Genomic DNA, 21,788 nt, shown 5'->3' with positions numbered 1-21,788 from the left:
ATCACCAAAGTCTGAGGCGATGATTACTTTTATCCAGAAGTCTGCATTTCAGCCAGAACAGATGTTTCCACTGCCCTGACCCACATCAGCTGTAACAGGAAGCAAAGGGAGTTGTCTCTGCTGTAAATGCGCCCACAGTGGATATCTGAAGTTAGATGGAACCTACACAAAACATGCTAAAAAGAGATGTTGTTCCTGTAAACTGCTTGAAAGCAAAGAAATTGAAAGATCTCTCTCTTTCAGTTATGTAAATAAGGAATAACTCCACCAAATGTAATGGACTGGTATTTTTATAAAATCATTGAAAATGGAAATCTTACCAAGATCTCTGTATTTTCTTATGTATACATATTTTGCAAAGGTTTCTGAATGACAACATTGACATTAGCTCATAGTTCAAGCTGTGCTGTGTTTGTGCTATACTGAAATTACAGTTTTAGAAGATATATTCAGCAGATATAAACAGATCTAACTCTAATGACCTTATAATGGAGGTATTGTTTACAGCAGCTGAGAATCTGGTCCATGGTTTGTTATGCAAAATCATTATCTTGTGTACTTGGATTAATGTACACACTAATAAAACTCATCAATCTCTTCAGGTATCACTTCAGGTTTTTGTGAATGAGATATAATGTAATAGAAATATATCACTTCAGAACTGTTGATAAGACCCTTAGAAACCTTAATCTTGTTATTCACAAATGTTTCTAACTATCGTAAAACAATTATCTTGGTGCAAGGGAAATGGACGCTGTCCCTACTAGCTATTGACAACTTTTCTTGAAATGAAAACAAGAAGAAAAATAGACAGGGCTTTTTTTGTAAAGCGGCAAACTTCATAAACTTAATAACATTTACTACAGAACTGAATGTTTAGTGGAAAATTGCCCTTCTCTGCACATGTCTGCCATAATTACAGATTCAGAGATTTACATGTAGTCTGTTAACTAGTCCATTGTACTGTCAATGATATTTCACTGTACTGTATTGCAAGCTATTTTTTTTAGAATACCTATAAATGACCCCAAAATACAGCCTGTCTTTTCTCCTTCTTGGGGCAGAAAATGTTTTTACAAATGTCCATGTCCAGACGTTTTTCTTGGTACCATGTTAACCATTCTACTTCTCCACTTTATTTTGATTATCCTGGTTATTTCCCATTTTGCTATCTCAGAGACTTCTTCTTTATCCTTGGTGTTCACCACGAACAGTTACTGGCACCAATGAATATTTGCTAGTCAGAGAAGGGGCAGTCCATGCACTGCCAAACACACTGCTGCCGTTCAGCAGAGAGAGTACTTAGAGCTGCTGTACAACAGCATATGCAACAGCTACTTTTTTTTTTTATGTTACGCACATGCCTGTTTTTTCCTGAGCTGTTGAAAATAAGGCATTTCAGGTGGCTTGCTGCTTTGCAATAGCTGCTTTAGAGGGCGTGCAGTATCTGAGCAGCTTCATTCATAGCAGCAGACGACCAGTAAGAATATTGCTTGCCAGGGGGGGCTGCAATCCAGTTCTGCGTGCATACATTCTATGTGCAATTTAGGATAATATAGCAGAACTAAATTACACAGGATTAAATGCTATGGAGTTCTGCATTTATTCTTAACAGAGCTGGAGAAAGCTGCCTTTCACAACTCTTCTGAAATGCCCTCTATCCTTAGTCCTTTGGATACTGTAAGGCATTTTCAGCCCATGAAATCTCTGTCAGACCTATAGATTGCTCCAAGCTAAGGAATATTTATGATGAATGAGCAGTGAAACACTACATATTCTGTACTCACATAGTCCATTAGGTAGCTTTCTGCAAACTGCCTTTCCTTGGCAAACTGTCTTTCCATTGTAACTTATTTACTTTGAATCCCCCTGCTCACAGTACTGGTATGAGTTAATGCATTTGGAGCTCAGTCCCAGTCACCCACAGTTAATCCCACCTCGTTGGTTTATCTCTCACAAACTTTCTGACATTTTATCTCCTCTAGGTTTTGCTGTTACTTTAACTTAAGGATGCTTGGAGTGGCTAAAGGAATGTACCTCTATCTTCAATAGTCAGATATGCACAGAAAAAGGTTGCACACATTTGCTTTCTAGTTAAAAATAAAAATACACAAAAGAAAAAAAAAATGTTAAGAGTAAAGCTTTAAAAGCAAAGTGACCCATATATTTACAGCCAGTATTTCAAAGCTGCCCACAGGTACACAGGATATCTAAAGATATCAATGCTGGCTCTAAATCCTATCCTTAGGCACAACAACTGCAATAACAAAATCCAACATACCTTCACATGTCAGTAGGAAGTATTCCAGATTGTGACTGAAGGATGCACTGAAATAAGTACAGTTTTCAATCAGATCACAAGACAGACACTGCCTGTTGAAGTTTCCATTTGTGCTTGCGCTGAAAAAGTTAATACAAGTCCATGAAGGTCACTGATCAAATGTTATCTGGAAGCAACATTACTTCAACCTTACTGTACTGTAGAACAAGAACATAAATATAATGTGTCCAACATTAGTAAGAGACAAAGCATTTCCATTTGGTTGAGTTTAAATAGCAGTAATGGCTTTTTTTTTTTGCCTGGATGGAGAATATATAAAAGGATACTGATGTCTTTTTTTGCAAGGTCAGGTGGTTATGAAGGAAGGTATAGTTTTTAGAAGAAAATGATGGTTGCAATTCCACAAGAGGAAGTCATAATTCAGTGAACGAAGGCATGAAACAATGGAGCAGTATTTCTACCCCTGCTTATATTATAACAGACAATAAAGAGATGGAATTGCTTTCTTTAAGTTTCTTACTGGTTGCCTCACCGGTCTGATTTGTTAGCAGCTGCCTCAGAGGCCAAAGCCCTTTTTGGGCGTTTAAATAGTTGCTCTTGTAACATCCAAGTAGAAAGAAAAGATTGTGTTTAGAGGTCTGTTTTTGAAGAAGGTAATGTGCCTTGTACATGTGCTCAGAAGTGTTTTGTAAGAGTCTACTATAGGTTAAAGAATGAATTACGGATTATTAGAAAATATTAATAAATAAAGTTTTGCACTGCTATAACATTTTGAAACTTTAAAATGCTTCAAGAATAACAACGGATAGATCTTTCCAGTATTACTGTAAAGCAGATGAGTGTTTTTTGCTACCATTTCAAAGTAGAAAGAGATGGCAACCTGTTTAGGGCCACAGAGACTGAACTGAGTAGCTCTTGGGTTCTTGCTTAGACTCAGATCATGGCCCTGCCTTAAATCCTGTCTACAAGCTACTAAATCAGACACAAAAAGGAAAAAGAAACAAACCCAAACCCCAGATCTTCATCTGATATAAGCTGCCAGAGCTCCAGTGGAGCTCTGTCAACATGCCAAGGCTGATGCTGAGCTGACACCCTTGGGCCGGGACAAGAGATAGTCAAACGACCCAGCACAGAAAATCAAATACCTGAAGTGAGGCCAAGATCACTGTGTCGTCAAAGTAAGGTCAAGGACATTGACATTTTGGGCTTCTCTTTCCCTGTTGCCTATGTGGGGAGGTGAGGTTAATGAGGCACCAGGGTGAGCTGCGTGCCAAGATGAGCGAGGGGTGGGAAGCACTTTGACTCATGCCAGCAGCTCTTGAGCAGCTGTGCCAGGACTCAGCTTTTAAAATGGGATTTTCTCCCATTGCAATAGGAATGAATGGTCAATATATAATTTTGATTTTTTTTTCTCCAAGAAAATAAACAGTGAGCTGAGCTATTCTCAACTGTGGAGTGCAGTAAACAGGCATAAAGGTCTCAAAAGCAAAAAATTATTCAATTATGGGTAATTTAGTTCTCTCTAGTTTCCTTCCCACTGAGGAAAAAAAGGTATGACATCATGTTAGAGAAGGAAAACGCACTGACTGTCCCTTATCAACTGCTGCTATCACCAGCTCTGCCTTTCATTGTAGATAGTGAGATGACAGCAGGGTGACTGAGAAGAAAAATAGGTCAAATGGAATAATGATTCCAAAATGTAAAAATTTGCATTTCTTCCCCTTCGTAATCTGCTCCCATAATACTTTGCAATAGCTACACTACCAATAACTTACTAAAACCCAGCCTTTTACTCATCATACAGTTACGGAGGATACTAAAGTCTTCTGGAATTGCAGAAAAATATTTGCAAACATAATATATTGTTGTTTCTTTTCAATTTCATAATGAGGTGAGGTGCTATCAAATTTCTATGAAAACTGTTATCTGGATGTATAAAAACAGTTTATACCATTAGTTTCTGTAATTCTGAATTCTTTCCAGTGTGAAGCAATTCTGTTGGAAAGTTTTCTGACAGTTTATCAATCTTGAGAGCAATTTAAAATTTGCAATAAAATGAGAAAATTGCTAAATATAAAACGTTTCCAAATGTCAAGCATTTTGTTCACTATTGTTATGCTGTTCTGTCTATTCCAGTGATACATTGCAAGATCTTGCAATGCCATTAAAGACAAACACATAAGAAAGTGTTTCTATTGCAATCACTTTAGTAATGATTTGCATAAGATTGAAAAAATGGGAAATTCTGTATGTGAAGTTAGTAAAGCACATACCTGTATAAATGTCGCCTTCTTGGCAAATCTTCTGTGCTGTGGAAATAACTGGGGAAAAAACATCCAAAAGATAAGTGTATTGTTAGAAGGGTGTTTACAAGCATCTCATACAAAACTGTCTTTATTCACATAGCCATTTTCCTGATCTTATCATGGCAAGGAAAGTTTAAACTGAATTAGAAAAACATAGAGAGGGACACATCACTGCAGAGGGTCAAGCAAGTACGTCGTAGGCTGCACTGCAGTTAAAACAAGCATGGAAATGTTTGGGTCCTAGACTGGTCATGTCAGCGGAACAAAAAGGATCAAGTGATTAAGTGAAAGACCTTCACATCTTCAGCTCAAGCTTTATGGTGCAGAATTACCTTTAAACACCTTTCTTTTTTCTCTAGAACTAGTTTTTACTTCTCTGACCACTTTTTATTCTTTGCCCAGATAGATAGCTAACCGGGGTCTGGCGCGAAACCCACTGAAATGTCCTCTTTGAAAAAGGGAGTTGGACTTTCAGGGAAGACAGAGTATGAAGCTGAAGAATACTTCATTGCCCTTGTTTTGTGCTGAGACTGGTGAACTCCTTTTCTGGCTAAACAGCAAAAGCCCTGTTGTACGGTGACAGCTTCTGAAGGTAACAGAGAGGTGCTGCTGGGGGTGGCCAACCTCAGTCCAACATGCAGGGTCCAGATTGATCCCCCAGATGCATTTCATGTGAATAATGACAGACCGCAGGAGCAAACGTAGCATCCGTGGGGTGAATAATGTGTCAGGCAGGATATTCAGCCCAACCAATATGCTTCCAATGAGCTGCACTTGCCTAGGTGTACATTTTGATTGCACAAACTGTACGTATTTTCTGCTTGACTGGACAGTTAAAATGCAAATAAGACTTTGGTGCTAGTTTGCTACTTAGCTCTGCCAAGTGGTGAAGACCCTTATATCGTACTGAAATTATTGGTAATTGAGGACATACAAAACCTTGAAGAAGCATTGTGCTCTTAATGATCATTCAAAGTTTATCATATTCCAGAGGCTTTTTACTCCGCTGTTCAGTGACCTTAAGAAAATGAGAGGTGAGAGCCTTGTATCCAGCTGAAACTTTGCCCAGAAAGGAATCCATACGGTATTTGATTCCAGAAAACCTTCAAAACATTTTATTATGTAATTCCTTGAAATGTATTTTTAGAAGTAAACATTTACAGAAATTATTTTACAAGCATAAAGGGCAAGTGTGAAGGTTTTTTTTGTATTCTAACTAAATACTTTTCTTCTAATGCACCGATATTTTTGCAGGTCAATAAAGGATTCTTTCCAAAACTGACTATGTGGTCAATGAAAATAGACTTTGGAGGTTAATGTCAGAAGTTGCAGCAAGAGAAATCACTCCTCTACACAAATGTATTTAATAGTCACAGAAAGAAAGTTTTGAACTATACAGAGAAAACCAAAATAAGACAAGATATATGGAATGGTGTGAGAGGTTAAGCCAAAATGGAGACAGCTTCTCCTGCTGCTGTATCCCCATGTCCTTATGCTCATACATTTCAGATGCATATACAACACCACTGTAACTAACCCTACAGTCCAGAGCTAAACAAGGGAAGACTGATTTGTCAGACGACAGTTTACTTACATTTTATGCCTCTTTTCATCATATGCCAATATCTTTGTCACATCCCAATCGCCAGATGTAATAGACTGTAAGTTATCACTGCTACTATTGGGCTGCCAGAAAGAAAAGAGAATTAGATTTCTTTATTTTTAAAAGAACGTATCTGAGCAAAGCTTCTCTGCTGAAAAAGGGAGCTCTTTTGACTCCATTACCTATTAAAAAAAACACACGCATCTGCAATTTCCACCCCCCCCCCCCCGCTAGTTCTGTGAATCTGCAGGCACAGAAATAATACAGTCAGAATCATCTTAACCATAACTCCACTGAAGATAATGGGATGAATTCAGCACAGAACAGCTCCCAACTCCTTCCTCTAATCCAGCGTGCCCACCAGCTTCTGATTAATCCTTTATGGCAGTGCAGGGATTTACTTATTTATGTACAACTAAGGCAGCATTAAAAAACCAAAACAAAGCAATGATATTGTTCGGAAAGAGGCAGTTGGTTGACCTTTTCCTTCTAAGTATCTCATTTAGAAAGTCATGTTATCTTATGCCCAATAAACCATCATTGAAGGTTTTCTTCTATACACAAGACCAACATTCTACATTTGCACCTTCCAGTCTCACCAGTATAAGCACCGATACTACTTTTTATTGCTTTCTACTGCAGGTGAGAACCCAAAGCGGTGGTAGTGAATGAGTCACCTGTGATGATGACATGGCGATGTGGTAGAACTTCCCGCGTCCTCCCTGGGGAATGGCTCGGACAAAGAAAAACTTCCTACCGTCCTTGGAAAAAATCGGCTCTTCGTTCTGTAAGTGGCAAATGTAAGGGTTGTATTAACATTAATTAATTGTATTTAAAATTTTTCAGTGCTTGCAAAACCCTGTGAAATTAATTCACAGTGAAACAGAGTGCTCTTTAACAGCAACCTGAGGCAAACAAAAAGCCCACTGAAAACTAGAGAAAGTTTTGAAGGTTATTGCTTCTTGCTCTCGGGAAAGCAGACACCTTTCAGCTGTGGGAAGCCAGGGAGACAGGCAGCAAGGAGAGTTTCTTGGCTATAAAGTCAATACCCATTTGCAAAGCAAAAAGTGCACATACAGAGCTGACTGCTCAGGGCAGTTGGAATAAAGCCTTTAGAAATGATTTGAACCTCGCTGGCACAAGTATGACAAACCCTGTTCACTCTGCTGGAAGAACTGAGTTGTTCCTGTCCTCAAGGAAACACAGCTAACAGCATCTAACTGCTGTCTTTTCCTACTCTCTTACAAATGCTTATTTCACTGAATTATTAATGAAGGGGAGGATATCTTGCAAAACTGTCTTTGACACAGAGCTCCCAGCTGAACGTGATGATTGACTTCTATTGGGTGACTAGAACTTTCAACCAGAGATAGAAGAGACTCAGCAGAAGGAACTCAAACAGCACATATGGCAAGCAAGCATTTTGTGGAAAGGTCTTTGTTTTCCTTTTGTACAGGAACCTCGAGGCACATAGGAAGCCTCCACTGCAGGAGATGGTTGAACAGCAGATTACAAGGGAAAGCAGAAGGGTCGTCCATATGGCGTGACGCAGTAGCACTGTACCAAGAGAACTGACTTGATGAAACTCCTCTACTCTGCATCTTGAATAGTTGGGACTAAAACAAGAGCTGAACCTCTGCTGAACCTCTCCTGTGATATCAGGCTTTTCTGAGGACCAGTTGAGCCCTGGCTGGCCTGGCCCAGCTTCGTGGCTCCTTCTTCTTCAAGGACAGCCAACAGGGAAACTGTTGCTCAGCCCCTTCCGGGTCCTCCTTTGGTTCAGTGTTTATCAAACACCCTGGCTTTCTGCTTGGCACATCTCAAGATACCACACTGAACCAGCAAGAACTTGATTGTACAGGGAGACTTATGGCTAGTGCAAACACCTACAGCAAAGAAATAAACATTTTTATTTCTCATAAGCTAACACATTATTCTTACTGCATGTTCCTTTGCTCCCAGTTCTTTACTGATTAATTCTTTTCCACTATTTATCAGATTTATCAACACTCTATTAGGTGTCCAAACTGTTTGTTTTTCCTTTTATTTTCCCCTCCTTAGGTTTTCAGTATATTTTAAAATATGCCCATTTACAGCTTGTTGCAGCTTTATGAAATAATGGTTTCATTTGTTTCTGACATTGTTCTGGAACTTGAAGCATGAAACTCTATATTATTTCCAAATGTCTTTCACGACAGGAGAAAAACAACTATGATAACTTGGGCAAACCTTCTGCTTGACAGGTTTTCCTTTACTGAGGTAAATAGCAATGAGTTCACCCTACATTTCTATATCTGTGCCTACTGCATTATATATTCCAGCAATATGTCTCTGCCAGGGAGAGCAGGCGTTGTGCAGATTAGTTTGAGGTTCATTCGGAGTTACAGGGGAAGGAGGTACACGGCATGGATGACAGATGTAAGGCTTTAGCTCTCGGCTTATGTTATGAGACAGCCTGTTTGTATGTTCCTGTTGCCGGAAAGGCAACGCATTAATACAACCAGAATTTTGTTTAAAACCTTGACAGAGATGGTAACTTATCCCATATGGCAAATGGCAGGGACGTCAGACCGAAAGGCTTTTTGAACAGGATTTTACACTGTAGGGAACTACACTGGGCACATAATTAAAATATTCTGCATATGATACAAAGAGTTTGAGCCTTTGGCTGACTATTATTGCCTGAATCCCACAACACTAGAACAGAAGAGCCCTTCTTGAAAATAAGAGGAGATCAGTTTAATGCTGGTAAAAGAAAATACTTTTCCTGTGCAGCAGGTACGGAATTTCTGGAAGTTTTTGCCCCAGGAGGCTTATGGAAGCAGCTGGTATTAGAAGGTGCAAAAAGGGATTGAACAAACTCATGATTCATTAACAGATCCTAAAGGAAATAGACATGGATATAGTCTCAAATGTCTGTAATCTTTTTGTTGTAGATGGTGGTGAAATATGAGAGGACGGGGCTGCGGGAAGCAGCCAGTTCACACACTGTCCTTAAATACCATCAGCTGCTGTGCCTGCTAAAGACAGAATGATGGGGCAGAGGAAGCAGTGGTGAGACTCGGTAGGGCACTTCATAAGACCTTATGGCTCTTCTTGTCTTTTTGCTCAGTTAGATCTCTGTATTTAGACAAATGAATTCTACCAAAACAGTCAAGGCCAGTTTCCAGAAATCCTCTGCTTTGTGCGGATGAAGGACAAAGCTGTCCTCATGTGCGCTACACATAGCAATAACTCAGTGCTCTCAGACTCAGGTATAAGGCGAACAAAACCAGTAAGGTAACTCTTGTATGATTCCACAGCAGCTTGAATTTAACCTTAAATCTGACTCAGTAAGTGTGGGTCCCTGATCCCATTTGCCTTTCTGGGACCTGCACAAACAGACAGTGGCCTGGTTCAGGAGGCAGATCTACCCAGAGCTGTTCACCTGCGATGGGCGATTGTCCCCAGGGTGGAGGAGGAAGGAAACAGGTGGTTGGAGCTGAGGACCACCAAGTCATCTTCAGAGTTGGAGGAATAATCACTAAACAAAGGATGACCCTGTGGCTGGAGAAGGAATTGGTGGGACTAACCAACCTGCATCACTATCAGTAAAAGAAAGCAGCAGCAGCTCCACTTCCAGCAACCTGTTTATTGCTGTGTATCAAAATGATGCCACCAGAGACTTCATCTTTTGTGGAACAGAGAAGGTGATGGGAGGCTGCTGTAGGGCACCGTGACTCCTGGAGGGATCAGTGCTGGAGTTCAGAGTTGTGCAACACAGGTCAGTGTACCTGCAAATGGTCAGGAGAAGCAGCAGCCAAGGAGTGCCTCAGAGGCTTATCCCAAGTTTGGCAGAATCAGGAAGCATAAAGGGACAATGCTAAGGACAGTCTGAGCTTCTGTAGGTCTTAGAGAAGGGTATAAAGTTCTGGAACAAGGAATTAACAATAAAAAAAAAGGTAGAGTGTATTATAGAGGCATATATGTGTATTGGAGAGGGATCACTGAGCACCAGCGGATCTGCAGCCACTCTCTCTGATCCACCTTTGCCCACACCCCAGAGTTAACGATTTTGCTCTGTAGGTATTTATTCTTTCAGGGATAAGTCCCAATACTTTCAGTGTCACAGGGCAATAGCTCTGATAAACAGATAGGTGTGACACAAATCCTTCACATGCTTTGGATTTTGGTAAACAGCTCACTGAAATCCAACAAAGTGTTATAAATGCACATTGGCATTACTTTGACAATGAAGTCACCTCCTCCTCAGGGTGCAGGGGGAAGTTCTCTTTCCATCCCCTGCCACACTCAGCCCCTGGGGCAATGCTGAGCTTCATCCTCCATCCCTGTCCCCGTGCTCATCTGTGGTTGGGTGCACCACACCAATGGCCACCTCTGAAGCCGGGGCACCTGTCATCAAAATACAGGGTCATCAACTGGAGAGGAGAGGAGCCCATGCACTGGCTATCAATCCCCTCCACTGGATGAAATCAGGACTCTTCATTTAAGCACCAAAGATGCTGTAACCAGAAGTTGCTTAGTTAGCTCTGGCAGATGAATTTGGGTATTTGAATTATGGGGCTTTGGGTCTTATTTCTGCTTCATCCTTTGTCTTTAGGGCCACTTCAGGTCAGTTGTGGGGTGGTAACATGACAAAAGGGCTTTACAGAGTGAAACAGTCAGTCCTGTTTGTATGGTTCTCTGAACTCTGTTTTTATTTAAAAGAATCTCATCTCATACTGCCTATTAACTGCGTGTAAGAGAATCATTACTGGTTTATCATACTGTCAGTTTTAAGACAAGGGGGTTTTAAAAGAAAAATGGTGGGAGGTTTTCAACATTTCAACCTTTTGACAGAGCAAAAGTCTTTATTTTCAGACTGAGGTGATCTGAAACACTAGGGAAATAAGAGGACTGGAAAGAAAAACTCAACCCAAAGGAACTGTTGTCAGGGGAGGCCAGCCAGCCTACGCAGGCAGTTTTGGAGGTTATATGTCTCTAAACAATTTTGTGGCAACCTCCTGGTCCTGCCGATGTCAATGTCAAAGCACACAGCCTTTGATGGAGTTGGAATTGTACCCTGTTTTATAATTAAATTTGTTCAGGTCATGTTCACAATTAAATAAATAAGCCAATTAAAATGCCAGTAAAGTTTATCTTCAGCAAGTGCTCAGAACTTGTCTTATTTCTCCCTTGCTGACTCATTGTCTAGATATGACCATCACCAGGACTATTGGAAAATGGCTTCTTCACAAAAATTGAAACAAAATTTTTTACATCCATAATTACTTTTGCAAAGAATTTGCATATTTAAGCAAAAGTATGAGTAAAGTTCAGTCTGGCTCTTATGCTCAGAAGTGCACAAACAAATATATAAATAAAAGCAGTAAAAACTTCCAAAATCCCTAGGCAGCTTTGCTGAACATGTACCTGTTCTTATTTGTGCAAAAGGTTTGAAAATTCTGGTCATATCATCTGACAAGGAGTGACAGATATTTTCTAGCAGAACCTGTGTAAATACTGTACATTTCTCATTATACTTTGAGTAATTTATTAATTAATAGATTTTGCCTATGTTGTAGAAAGGGTCTCCAAAGTTTTTAGACCTGAAGAAAATTCATTCATGAACTTGAGCCCAGAAGGGAACACAAGATCATTTACTATGACCTTCCATACACAGACTATTAAATCTCACTGAGTTACCAAACTACTGCAACATGAACAAAATTCAAATTCATGAGTTATATGCCTTATCTCAGAACTCCCAGTATTTCAAACAGCTGAAAAAAGTCAACCCTATCATCCTTGGAGACTCCCTCATGTCCCTGTTGAGTATCTTCTGATACTGATGTTTTTCTCTCCTCATCTCCAGCTCCCAGCCTACTGTGAAGTTTGCCCCTCTTCCAGGAAGACTAGATGTATTGAAACTCCCAAGAAAAAGGTAAAGCTCTTGTATGCTTTTCAAACTAGGTGTATGGAGTACTTTGAAGGAGTATTTTGAAGACTGAGGCAAGCAGTTAGATTCCTCAGTCCTATTGTTTTAAAATTGGGGTACTTCTTGAAAAAAGGTCTGGTCAATGGAGCACACAGAACGTGTTGGCCAACCAGGCAGTGGATGTCTTCTTCAGGGTGGGCTGAATCATGCTCAAGGTCCATTGACCGTGTGACCACACTGCTCACCATACTGGCTGTCTACAGAGGGGAGTTGGGCACCTGGCTCATATGCATATACCTATATTAAAATGTTTCAACCAAGGATCCTTCATCCTGAGCTGAGTCACACTCCTGAGCTCCTTCAGTAGCTGCCTAATGTGCAATTCATCTCCTCCTTAAAGAGGTTAGGGGACTCGCACTAGCATTTAACATTTTCACATCTTTCTCATAGTCAGACACACTTGCCATGAAAATAACTTTCCAGTTATTTGGATTAATGTGTCATAGAGTAAAAGGTAAATACAGAAAATACAATTATTCTAGTAATCATATGTTCAGTCAAAACTAGAATTTTAAGTAATTTTGTTGTCAGAAATACAGGCAAAAGAGCTCTGTAATTCTTCAGACTCTTACAAAAGCTTTTAAAGAGTACTATCAAATATCTCCAAAGTCCATAGCAAATGTTATCTTAGTTTAGGACTGAGATGTCTGACTCATTTGGCTGTAATGAACATCCTTCGCGAACCTCAAACTAAGTATATGATGTTTGGAGATGCAGTAAAACAAACTATATTTCCCTGGAGCAGGCCTGTTAGAGACTGGCAGATCATTTACGACAGTTATTCAGGACAAAGCACCATCTTTTAATGCCTGTCCATGACTAAAGAACCACAGCAGTGTAAAAAGACAAGTTCTACTATACTGCATTAATGGAGGCCCCATTAAATAGCAGTGGAAGGATTAAAACTATCCTTGGATTTATAAAATAAATGAAACCTGTGAACCTGTGAAGTACTTTTTTTTTTAAAGATACAAAATTTGGGCAATTTATTTTCTCTTGACTTGGCTTGTATTTTAAGCTTTTGTTTTCTACTCAAGCCAACCCTGTCCTTATGAATGTAAAGAACACTTCAGCAGCATTTTTACTCTATACCTGAGTATACCAGCAAAAGATTATTTTAAGTGCTTAGAGCACAAAATCTATTTCCTCTGTAAAATCAATTTTTGTCTGCATCAGACATAGCCCATTGCTATAGGACAGCCACTGGAACAGAGGAGATCATTACTCTTGCTGTGAACTGAGGTACTGCGGTTTCTACAGGTTCTTGGATCCTCTGAACAAGCTGTGACAAAAATGTGAAGTGTTTTAAATCTGGACTTGGAAAAAATATAGTACAAGATCTTTATCTGACATGCTAGTCCCTGTCTGGCATTCACATATCCCATGAAAAACAGTTCAGTGTTGTGGCTGAACTGGTATCGGCAGCTTCTCTCTAAAGAACAACTTAATCAAATCTGAGGTCACTTCACAAACGGACTGCTGGGGAAGTGTTATAAACGATCTTTGAGAGATTTACATGCTGGAAATCTATAGGTTTTATATAGACATGTTTTTAAAAAAACCCTTTTCTGGGGGAAAAAAAAAAAAAGAAAAATCCCATAAATCAAAACTTCTTGGGGGTTTAAATTTTCTATCCTATTTTCTATTTCTATTTTTTTTCAGGTTTTATTTTCATCTTTGTTTTATTTCTTTTGGGGGATGGAAGCACATAGCTATACAAAGTAATAGCATTACACACAAGTTACAGTGTCAGAAGAATTACATGACACAGTTGTCTGTTGAAAGAGGGTATTAAACTGCATCAGGCAGTTTCTCCCCCTTCTGTGCTCCATATAATCTCTCATTGTTTTAATTGCCCCATTGACAATTTAATTTTATTTTTCACCTTTCTTACATGCGCAAGTAGCTGCAGAGTAACATAGATAATTTTGTCAAATTTAGCTTAAATGACTTAAAAGTCCTATCTGGATGATTTTTTCTCTGAATGGACATAGGACCTTTTAATAACATGACCTTTGGTTTTCTGTTTTCAACAAGGTGGACTTCTTTCCTGTCTAGAAGACCAGAAAACAACCCCTGTGCTGCTTAAAATCATCAGTCTCAAGGCAGGGTATGAAGGACTACCTCTGAGGCTGATAAGTCTCACGCAGATATTGTCAGTGGGTGAATTTCCACCAGCATCAGCTTTTTGACCCTTTTAAATCCAAGTAAATTGCAGGCTATGAACTGTGGCACCTACCAGAGAAGATGGCATCTTCAATAAGAAGAACTTGTTTATTACTGGGAAACTGTTTTCTATAATACAAACCACGCCATCTCCCAAGTATCTTTCTCAGGTTTGAAAATAATTTTTTCTCTTTGGGGGGAAAACAATGAAACAAAAAACCTACCAAAAACTTGAGCGCAAAGAAAAGATCACTGTTACCTGTCTGTGCAGCCAGCCTTCACTTTCATCTTCGTGTTTCTAAAAGAAAACAAGACCATTAAATACCATACTTCTCATGTATTACATTTTGCTTCTCAGTGCAGGAAGCAGTTGGATTGAATCTGAAAAGTTGTTCAGAAGCACAAAGAAACTGCTTAAGTATGTGCTGCAGGAGTATAATCCAGTGACTGCTCTCCTTGACTTTCCTCTCTGATGAATAAGCATGCAGTCATTCAAGAAAACATTTTACTCATACAGACCAACCACATAAATCCACAAGATACATCGTTACCCAAAGAAATAAAGTTTCTTAAGAAATAAATAAAGGTTGAAATGAAAATTGTTAAGAAAAGACTCTGCACTGTGTTCTATGCACAGTATTGCATCATTTTTTCAAGGGAGACATATATCAGAACACTTTTCTACTGTGGAAACACCTATGCCAGTTTAAAAGATGGTATGGGCTAATACTTACACAGGTTATATGAATATGCCATTTACATTAGTGTGTCTATAGGAGGGATTAATTAACTACAACTAAAATGTGGGTAGATAAGCATGAGCCATTTTTAATGCCATTAAATACATATAATGCCATTAAACCAGAATGTTGCAAAGGTATTCAGGTTACAAACTGCTGTGTGTGTGTGTGCTTGTGCATGTATACAGTTATGTCAGGACAAGTAATCACTCTCTTACACACACACACACACACACACACGGAGTGTTCCTGGCTTTCTAGAAGGTGTTAAAAAAAAAAAAAAATTAAATATTGCAAGCATTGTTTGTATTCTGTGTCTGCCTAAATAAACGTGTGCCAACTGACTGGTTGCCAGGTAAAAGAACTGAAATACTTTCTCCTTGTGTAGGTTATGAAAGCCGATGGCAAGCGACCATTTGGCTCATCTCTCCTACCTTTGTGCAGACTCCCGTGGTGGCGTCGCACAGCGTCAGGATAGACACGTTCTGCGCCCTGTTCAGCCAGTTTACTGCCACCTTGGTGCTGGTTGCCCATTTCACCATGGTTATGTAGTAGTCCCTGCAAACACAGACATACATAAAACAAATCACAATACTGACATCCTAATGAACTGCCACATGGCAGAGCACTCGGAGGCTGCTGCAGGCGAATGGTCCAGGAGAGATCTCTGGTTATTAAGAACGCTGCGTCTTGATGTCTCTAGGCTGCCTTATGTATGGATTTCAACCTCTAAAAATGACATTTTTAGGGCTGTGCAGGTGTTTTATCTGCCACTTCTGAAAGTAATTTTCAAAGAAGAGACGAATGCAGAGATAAAGAATCTTTCAAGCTATTCCGTCTTCCAAGAAGGACTGAAATGCCTGGAGCTACAAATTTATGCACAGGTGGAAAAGAAATTGCAAACAATTTCCATTCTGAGCACACTAACCAGCTCACTCAGACCCATCACTGAGTTGGATTCTTTATGTTTATGAAGAGTTAATGGCCTCTGAATATGCCTACTACACACCAAAATATCCATGAGTGTTGCATTAAAAAGAAAATAGCAAGGAGTATATAGTTTAGAGAGACACAGGTTTCTGTAAGGCAGATGCAGCTGATTGCTATAAAGATGTCAGCAGAGATGTGACAGTTTGCTTCAGCAAAACGGCCATCCCCACTCCCTGTACCATCCTCTAGTGCTGAACATATTCAGGTTGTGATAATCCTTGGAGTAAATCAGCACGGTGGGCTGCACAGTCCTGTAATCAATAACTTCAGGAAAAGTCCTGTGCAGTAGGGAGCAATGGAACCACTTAGGCTGGGCTGAGCTGGAAAATGCAGGATCATGCATAAAGACACTGATGGTCGCCTTCTCAGAGCCAGTCTGCGGTGGTACTCACAGATGTCCACCTCTGCAGCAATTCAGGGCTTCACCACTTCATCTGCAGGGTAAAACTGGCTGAGCTGACAAAGCTGGTGATGTTATAATATACTGCTGGGCTATGTGGGCCAAAGACATCCTTAAATTATAATATGACTTTACACAGCATACAGTCTATAAAAAATTTATTAGTTCATTTGTTTGCTATAAAATATGTATAAGGAATTGTTGCTCTCATTGGAATTAATGTGCTGTGTCACTGGAGAGTACTTTGTGTTCTGGCAAGCGCTCCTGCATATACTGAAGAGAAAGGGCAAAAGCAACAAAGGCCCGTTTGTCTAGCAAAATAACAAGTTGGAAATTGATTTTGTAGTTTTTAGTAATATTTAGTGCCAGAATTTGGCTGGGGAAAAATAACAAAAGACCTCAACGATTGCATCCACTGCACTGGAAGGAAGGATACTTCCAGGTGAGACAACAGCAGTCTGAAAATTCAGTGCCTGAAATAACATTGTAATTTTACCCTTTATCAGCAACAGCATAGGCCCTAAGAGGAAAAAAAAAAACCAAGCAAGCAAAATTAAACTGTATAACCATCTCTTCTTTCTCTCCAAAATTAACTGAGCAGATTCAGTTTCCCCAGAAAAGGAATGTGAATTTAGTATGTATTGTAGCTTGGAGCACTTTTTCCATAAATCCAATTTAAAGTTTGAAGGATATATTCAATTTTTACATTCCTCTCACTGTTTTAACACAGGAGCCACAGTTCTTTCTCAGGAACCTTTAATTACTATTTTAGGTCAAACATTATCTTCCCTACCACCCCAGAGATTGGCATGGAGTCTCAGTTTCTCTCTGAAGCCTCTCCCAGCTGTCAAGCCCACAGACACCCCAGCCAGCAGACAACTGCAGATACTTGTACAGTTATTATTCTAGATGCAGAGTAGTGTGGAATCTTTTGTTTTCTTCACCTCACATCTCCTCTGTAGGACAACCAAGTTTTATGTTTCCCATTTGGCAGAGGAAAATGAGACAATAAGGTGTAATTCATCTCAGTTAGTTTTAAACATCTGCAGCTCCGGCAGCTGCACTAGTTGAGCAGCCAGTGGAGCGAAACGGGGAGTCAGTGCATTTCCCAAGCCCTCTTTGCCTGGCCTGTCCCAGATTTTATACGGAGCTGATTTAAGGAGAACCTATTTCTTCCCATAGAGCGAAATCTAGACCCGCAGGTACCCGACCACTTTATGTGTAGACATCCACATCAGAGCAGGTTATACGCTCCCAAAGGAAAGGAGTAACTTGTCTGAGCCCCTCCAGGAAGGGTTGCAGGTATGCTGAGCTTTGCAATGTATCTCGCCATCCCAGTAAAGACGGCGGGGGTTGGGTTTGCAATCATCTGAGACCGGTTATTGTGCAGTGTGTCCTTATTCATACCCCAACTTTACTTGGCTGCTTTCTGGAGATATGAATCTAAAATATGAGATACGAATCTACAATATGAATACTTCAAGTATGACAACAGTAATAAAGCCATAAACACCACAAAGAACAGACAATGATATATTATGTGGCCAAGTGTGGGGCAGCAGCCCAGCCCATGGTCCCTGGGGCACAGCTGGCTCCTGCCTCTGATCCAGATTCCAGTTGTCTGAGTTTCTCCATCATTTATTTGTTCATAACCTATGCAAGGAACAGTGATGATTTCTGCACTCAGGGGAGATAACGTCTTTCTTTAATTTGCCACCTGGGATGCAGAAATAAGTTGGATCATGGTCCAATTCTGACTACCTGCTGATGTAACTCTTGGGGTCGAGTGGTTTTCACCAAAATAAAAAATGCTCATCAGGCATTAAATGTTATAATACTTCTTTTCCCCCTACAATTTCCACCCCTTCCCTTCACTTTCTTTTTCTCAAAGAATAGCATAGCATGGGAGAAAATTTGGCAAAAATGCTCAGAATGAAAGATTTTTGAAAAGGAAAAATTATCAAAATTGTACTTTTTCCCCCAAAATGTGTTCTCCCATCATCAGCTTTGCTTTTTTTTTTTAACTGAAAAATATCCCAATTTTGTGGAAAATTTCTGACTTCCTTTAATTCTGAAAGAAAAAAGACCCTGGCATATCTCCATTTTATTCTCAGCTTTATTAATTGTACTAAACCATTTTGCTCCAGATAAAAAGAACACCAAGAAGTACCGCTCTGTCCATGTATCATCTGCGTGAACAGATTGAGCACATTGAAATGCTTCAGATAGGACGGCTCTGCTTGAAGATCCTTATCACCAGCTTCCCCTGCTTCTTTGAAACTCCCTTCTGTAACTAACTGTATGGTACATCCCTCTTGTCTATTTTAATGAAGCGTTATCACACTAATCCTCTCATTTCAGAAAACATATGCATAATGAAAATGCACCCCTATTGCTCTAGCAGCTCTACTTATATCATGCCCTAGGGATGGAAAATGCCATGGTTTTGATGAAATATACAGAGACTAATTAATTATGATATATTTTGCATCATTTTATAATATTGATTGCAACCAAATAAATTACTGCCACCCATAACCACGTAGTACAAATTTATTAAGAACTCTTGGATCTTGCAGTCTGAAGTTATTACTGTAATTAAACCATTTCTGAGTGTCTCTGTTTACAGAGTATGCTATTGGCAGAAAAATTCTATTGTCCAGGAGCTGCAGTTCTGATACTGTGATGGGGATACTGTGATCCTGATTGCTGCCTGCTGTATACAGATCTGAAGTTGTTTTTATGAAAGGCAAGTGCAGTCACGCCCATTTGGTTTGGTCACAGGTCATACATCTTTTGTTGCATAAATGTATTTGGAGTATTTTAGAGTTGTTCAGTCAAAACGTGTTCTGAGGCTGACACCAGCTTCCCTAGCAAAGAAAGGCAACTCCCACCGTAAATAATCCCACTGGTTTAGTATCCTCTCATCAGGTGACTACACAGCCTATCCACAGGCCTTATATATTTACCATGCATAATGAAGATCACCCCTGCACCCTCCCCTGCCCTCCAAGCTGCCCTGTTTCATTAGCTCTGTGCAGTACCTCTACCTTTATTGGCACTGGAATTACAGATCCAGCAATCTAATTTAGCAATCAGTAATAAAAGGTGAGCACGCATGTTGGTTGGATGCCCCTACCAGAACAAGTGATGTGCCTGGGAAGGATAATCTTGCAGCATTACGTTCGGAGGGGTCACTGTGGATACTTTAGGTGTAGAAGCAGAGTCTGATTTCTCTTGTCCTGCTATAAAGCCATTTCAAATTTAAATCAAAGTTACTGAAATCTGGATTTGGATTCTAATCTCCGAGTTTTGCAGGGAGCTGTGCCATGCATTTTCTAAAGCTGCTTCCCTCCTGAACAACGTGATCTTCCTTTCAAGTGTTCACAGACCCATAACCATAGCTCAAGCTTCAACCACACGCTGAAGTCCAAGCCAAACTTTTAAACTCTTGCTGAATGCAGACTTAAGCACTTACTTAATTAGAAATGGGTGTTTAAGCAGTTGGCTGAATTGCAGGTGAACTTCTAAAATACACTTGCCCGAAAAACAGCAAAGAGCTTTCCTTTTTATTTTTAATGAAGATTGGGCAATGTATTTGCAGAATGTCCACAGGTTTCATTCCTGTGTTCATGTCATGAAGCAGTGAGCTCGTGTTTGTGGTGTTATAGGGCTGCCTTGTTTCTGCTTCATGGTTTTTCATACAGGCTGCAGACAATATCCCCTTTACAATGCCTGTGATTATTTGTGAAATGAATGTGTTATGGATTTTGGGACATTCTGCCAAAAGTTCTCTAAAAATAGTCCTACACTGAAGTTAGTCTGGGTCACAGCAATTTCAATTAAGAAACTAATAATGTTCTATAAAAATACTTGTAAGAAGAAAAATAATTTGAAGAATTTTAAACAGATTTACACAAACTTAAACTCCTTGATAGTAGCAGAGAAAGGCACTGTAGAATGATCTTGAAAAAAGTCAGGGACTGATTTAAATCTCTGACAGAGATTTAAATGCATCCCAGGGCAAGAAAGCACCTACCTCATTCTCTGATCGTCCGGGGGAGTCATTTCCAGGTCATGGGTAGGTCCGTTCAAACCAATCACATGCAAAGAAATAGTTGGATTTTCCATTCCAGCCTGGATTTTAAAATAAGAATAAATTACCATATCTTATACAACACAGAATGGTTTTGATTTGTTACATCCCGATGGATTATAAAAATGCATTCCCATTGTATGGGGTTACGGACTAGACAGCTGCAGTTGTTCGCAAGAAAACTGCAACTGTACTGAGGTGGCACAGAGGTGTGGAGAGGTTGGAAGGCACAACCAAGGGGTAATTTTACTTAGGACACATCTAGCCTTGCTAAAAAATGCTACTTTTCGTGGTGACTATTACTATTTTATGTACCTTTTGATGAAAGGTTGTCTAATAGGATGATGGTAGACACTGATTCATTTTGTATTGTAGGAAATAAAAGAAAAATTGATCCCCTGCTGAATCACTGTTACCTTCCACAAAACCTGCATATATGTGGATATCTCTCCTGTTAAACTATCAATCAATTTGGACCAACATGTGAGCTCTTAGGTAATCAGTGCATAAAGCTAGACACCCAGAAGAAATGACTGCAGCACAGTACACCTCTGTACTGCCTTATAGTAGAAAATTACAGCAATAACAGCAGGAGGAGAGCTGTGCTGGTGCTGTGTGTCCGCTGCAAGACTGCTGTACAGGTCTCTGCAATCAAGGAGAGATTGTCTCTTAAGTCTTTTCTGTCTTTCACCATGTTCTTTGTAATGCTGAGGCACAACATGTCTCCAAAAACAGGCTATCTCCTCTGACATTAGGCCATCCTGGATATCCTAAGGAAGCCCAAACACTACATTTTCCTTCTACATAAAAGGAAATGTATCTAAATGTAGTAATCACAGAATCACAGAATCACTAAGGTTGGAAAAGACCCGTAAGTTCATCAAGTCCAACCATCAACCCAACACCACCATGCCCACTAAACCATGTCCCGCAGTGCTACATCCACACATTCCTTGAACACCTCCAATGATGGTGACTCCACCACTTCCCTGGGCAGCTTATTGCAGTGTCTCACCACTCTCTCAGTAAACAAATTTTTCCTAATATCCAGTCTAAACCTACCCTGGTGAAACTTGAGGCCATTTCCTCTTCTCCTATCACTTGTTACTTGGGAGAAGAGACCAACACCCACCTCTCTGCAACCCCCTTTCAGGTAGTTGTAGAGAGCGATGAGGTCTCCCCTCAGCCTCCTCTTCTCCAGACTGAACAACCCCAGCTCCCTCAGCCGC

General features: G+C 40.0%; 1 protein-coding gene across 2 annotated transcripts in view; it reads right to left on the bottom strand.

Moving 5' to 3' along the window:
- Nucleotides 1–21,788, bottom strand: part of DPP6 (dipeptidyl peptidase like 6) — a 422,729-nt gene that overhangs the window by 35,854 nt on the left and 365,087 nt on the right. For both annotated transcript variants that reach the window (XM_059819117.1, XM_059819118.1), the window contains exons 10-16: nucleotides 20,503–20,600; nucleotides 15,508–15,631; nucleotides 14,593–14,631; nucleotides 6,868–6,975; nucleotides 6,182–6,273; nucleotides 4,555–4,602; nucleotides 2,282–2,400 (exon numbers count right to left, since the gene is read on the bottom strand). In XM_059819117.1, coding sequence (XP_059675100.1) covers nucleotides 2,282–2,400; nucleotides 4,555–4,602; nucleotides 6,182–6,273; nucleotides 6,868–6,975; nucleotides 14,593–14,631; nucleotides 15,508–15,631; nucleotides 20,503–20,600 — 628 coding nt within the window. The remainder of the gene's footprint in view (nucleotides 1–2,281; nucleotides 2,401–4,554; nucleotides 4,603–6,181; nucleotides 6,274–6,867; nucleotides 6,976–14,592; nucleotides 14,632–15,507; nucleotides 15,632–20,502; nucleotides 20,601–21,788) is intronic.

The sequence above is a fragment of the Gavia stellata genome, chromosome 6, assembly GCF_030936135.1.
Source record: "Gavia stellata isolate bGavSte3 chromosome 6, bGavSte3.hap2, whole genome shotgun sequence".
Classification (NCBI taxonomy): domain Eukaryota; kingdom Metazoa; phylum Chordata; class Aves; order Gaviiformes; family Gaviidae; genus Gavia; species Gavia stellata.
The sequence above is the reverse complement of the archived record's forward strand: the minus strand, read 5'-3'. Positions and strand labels throughout refer to the sequence as shown.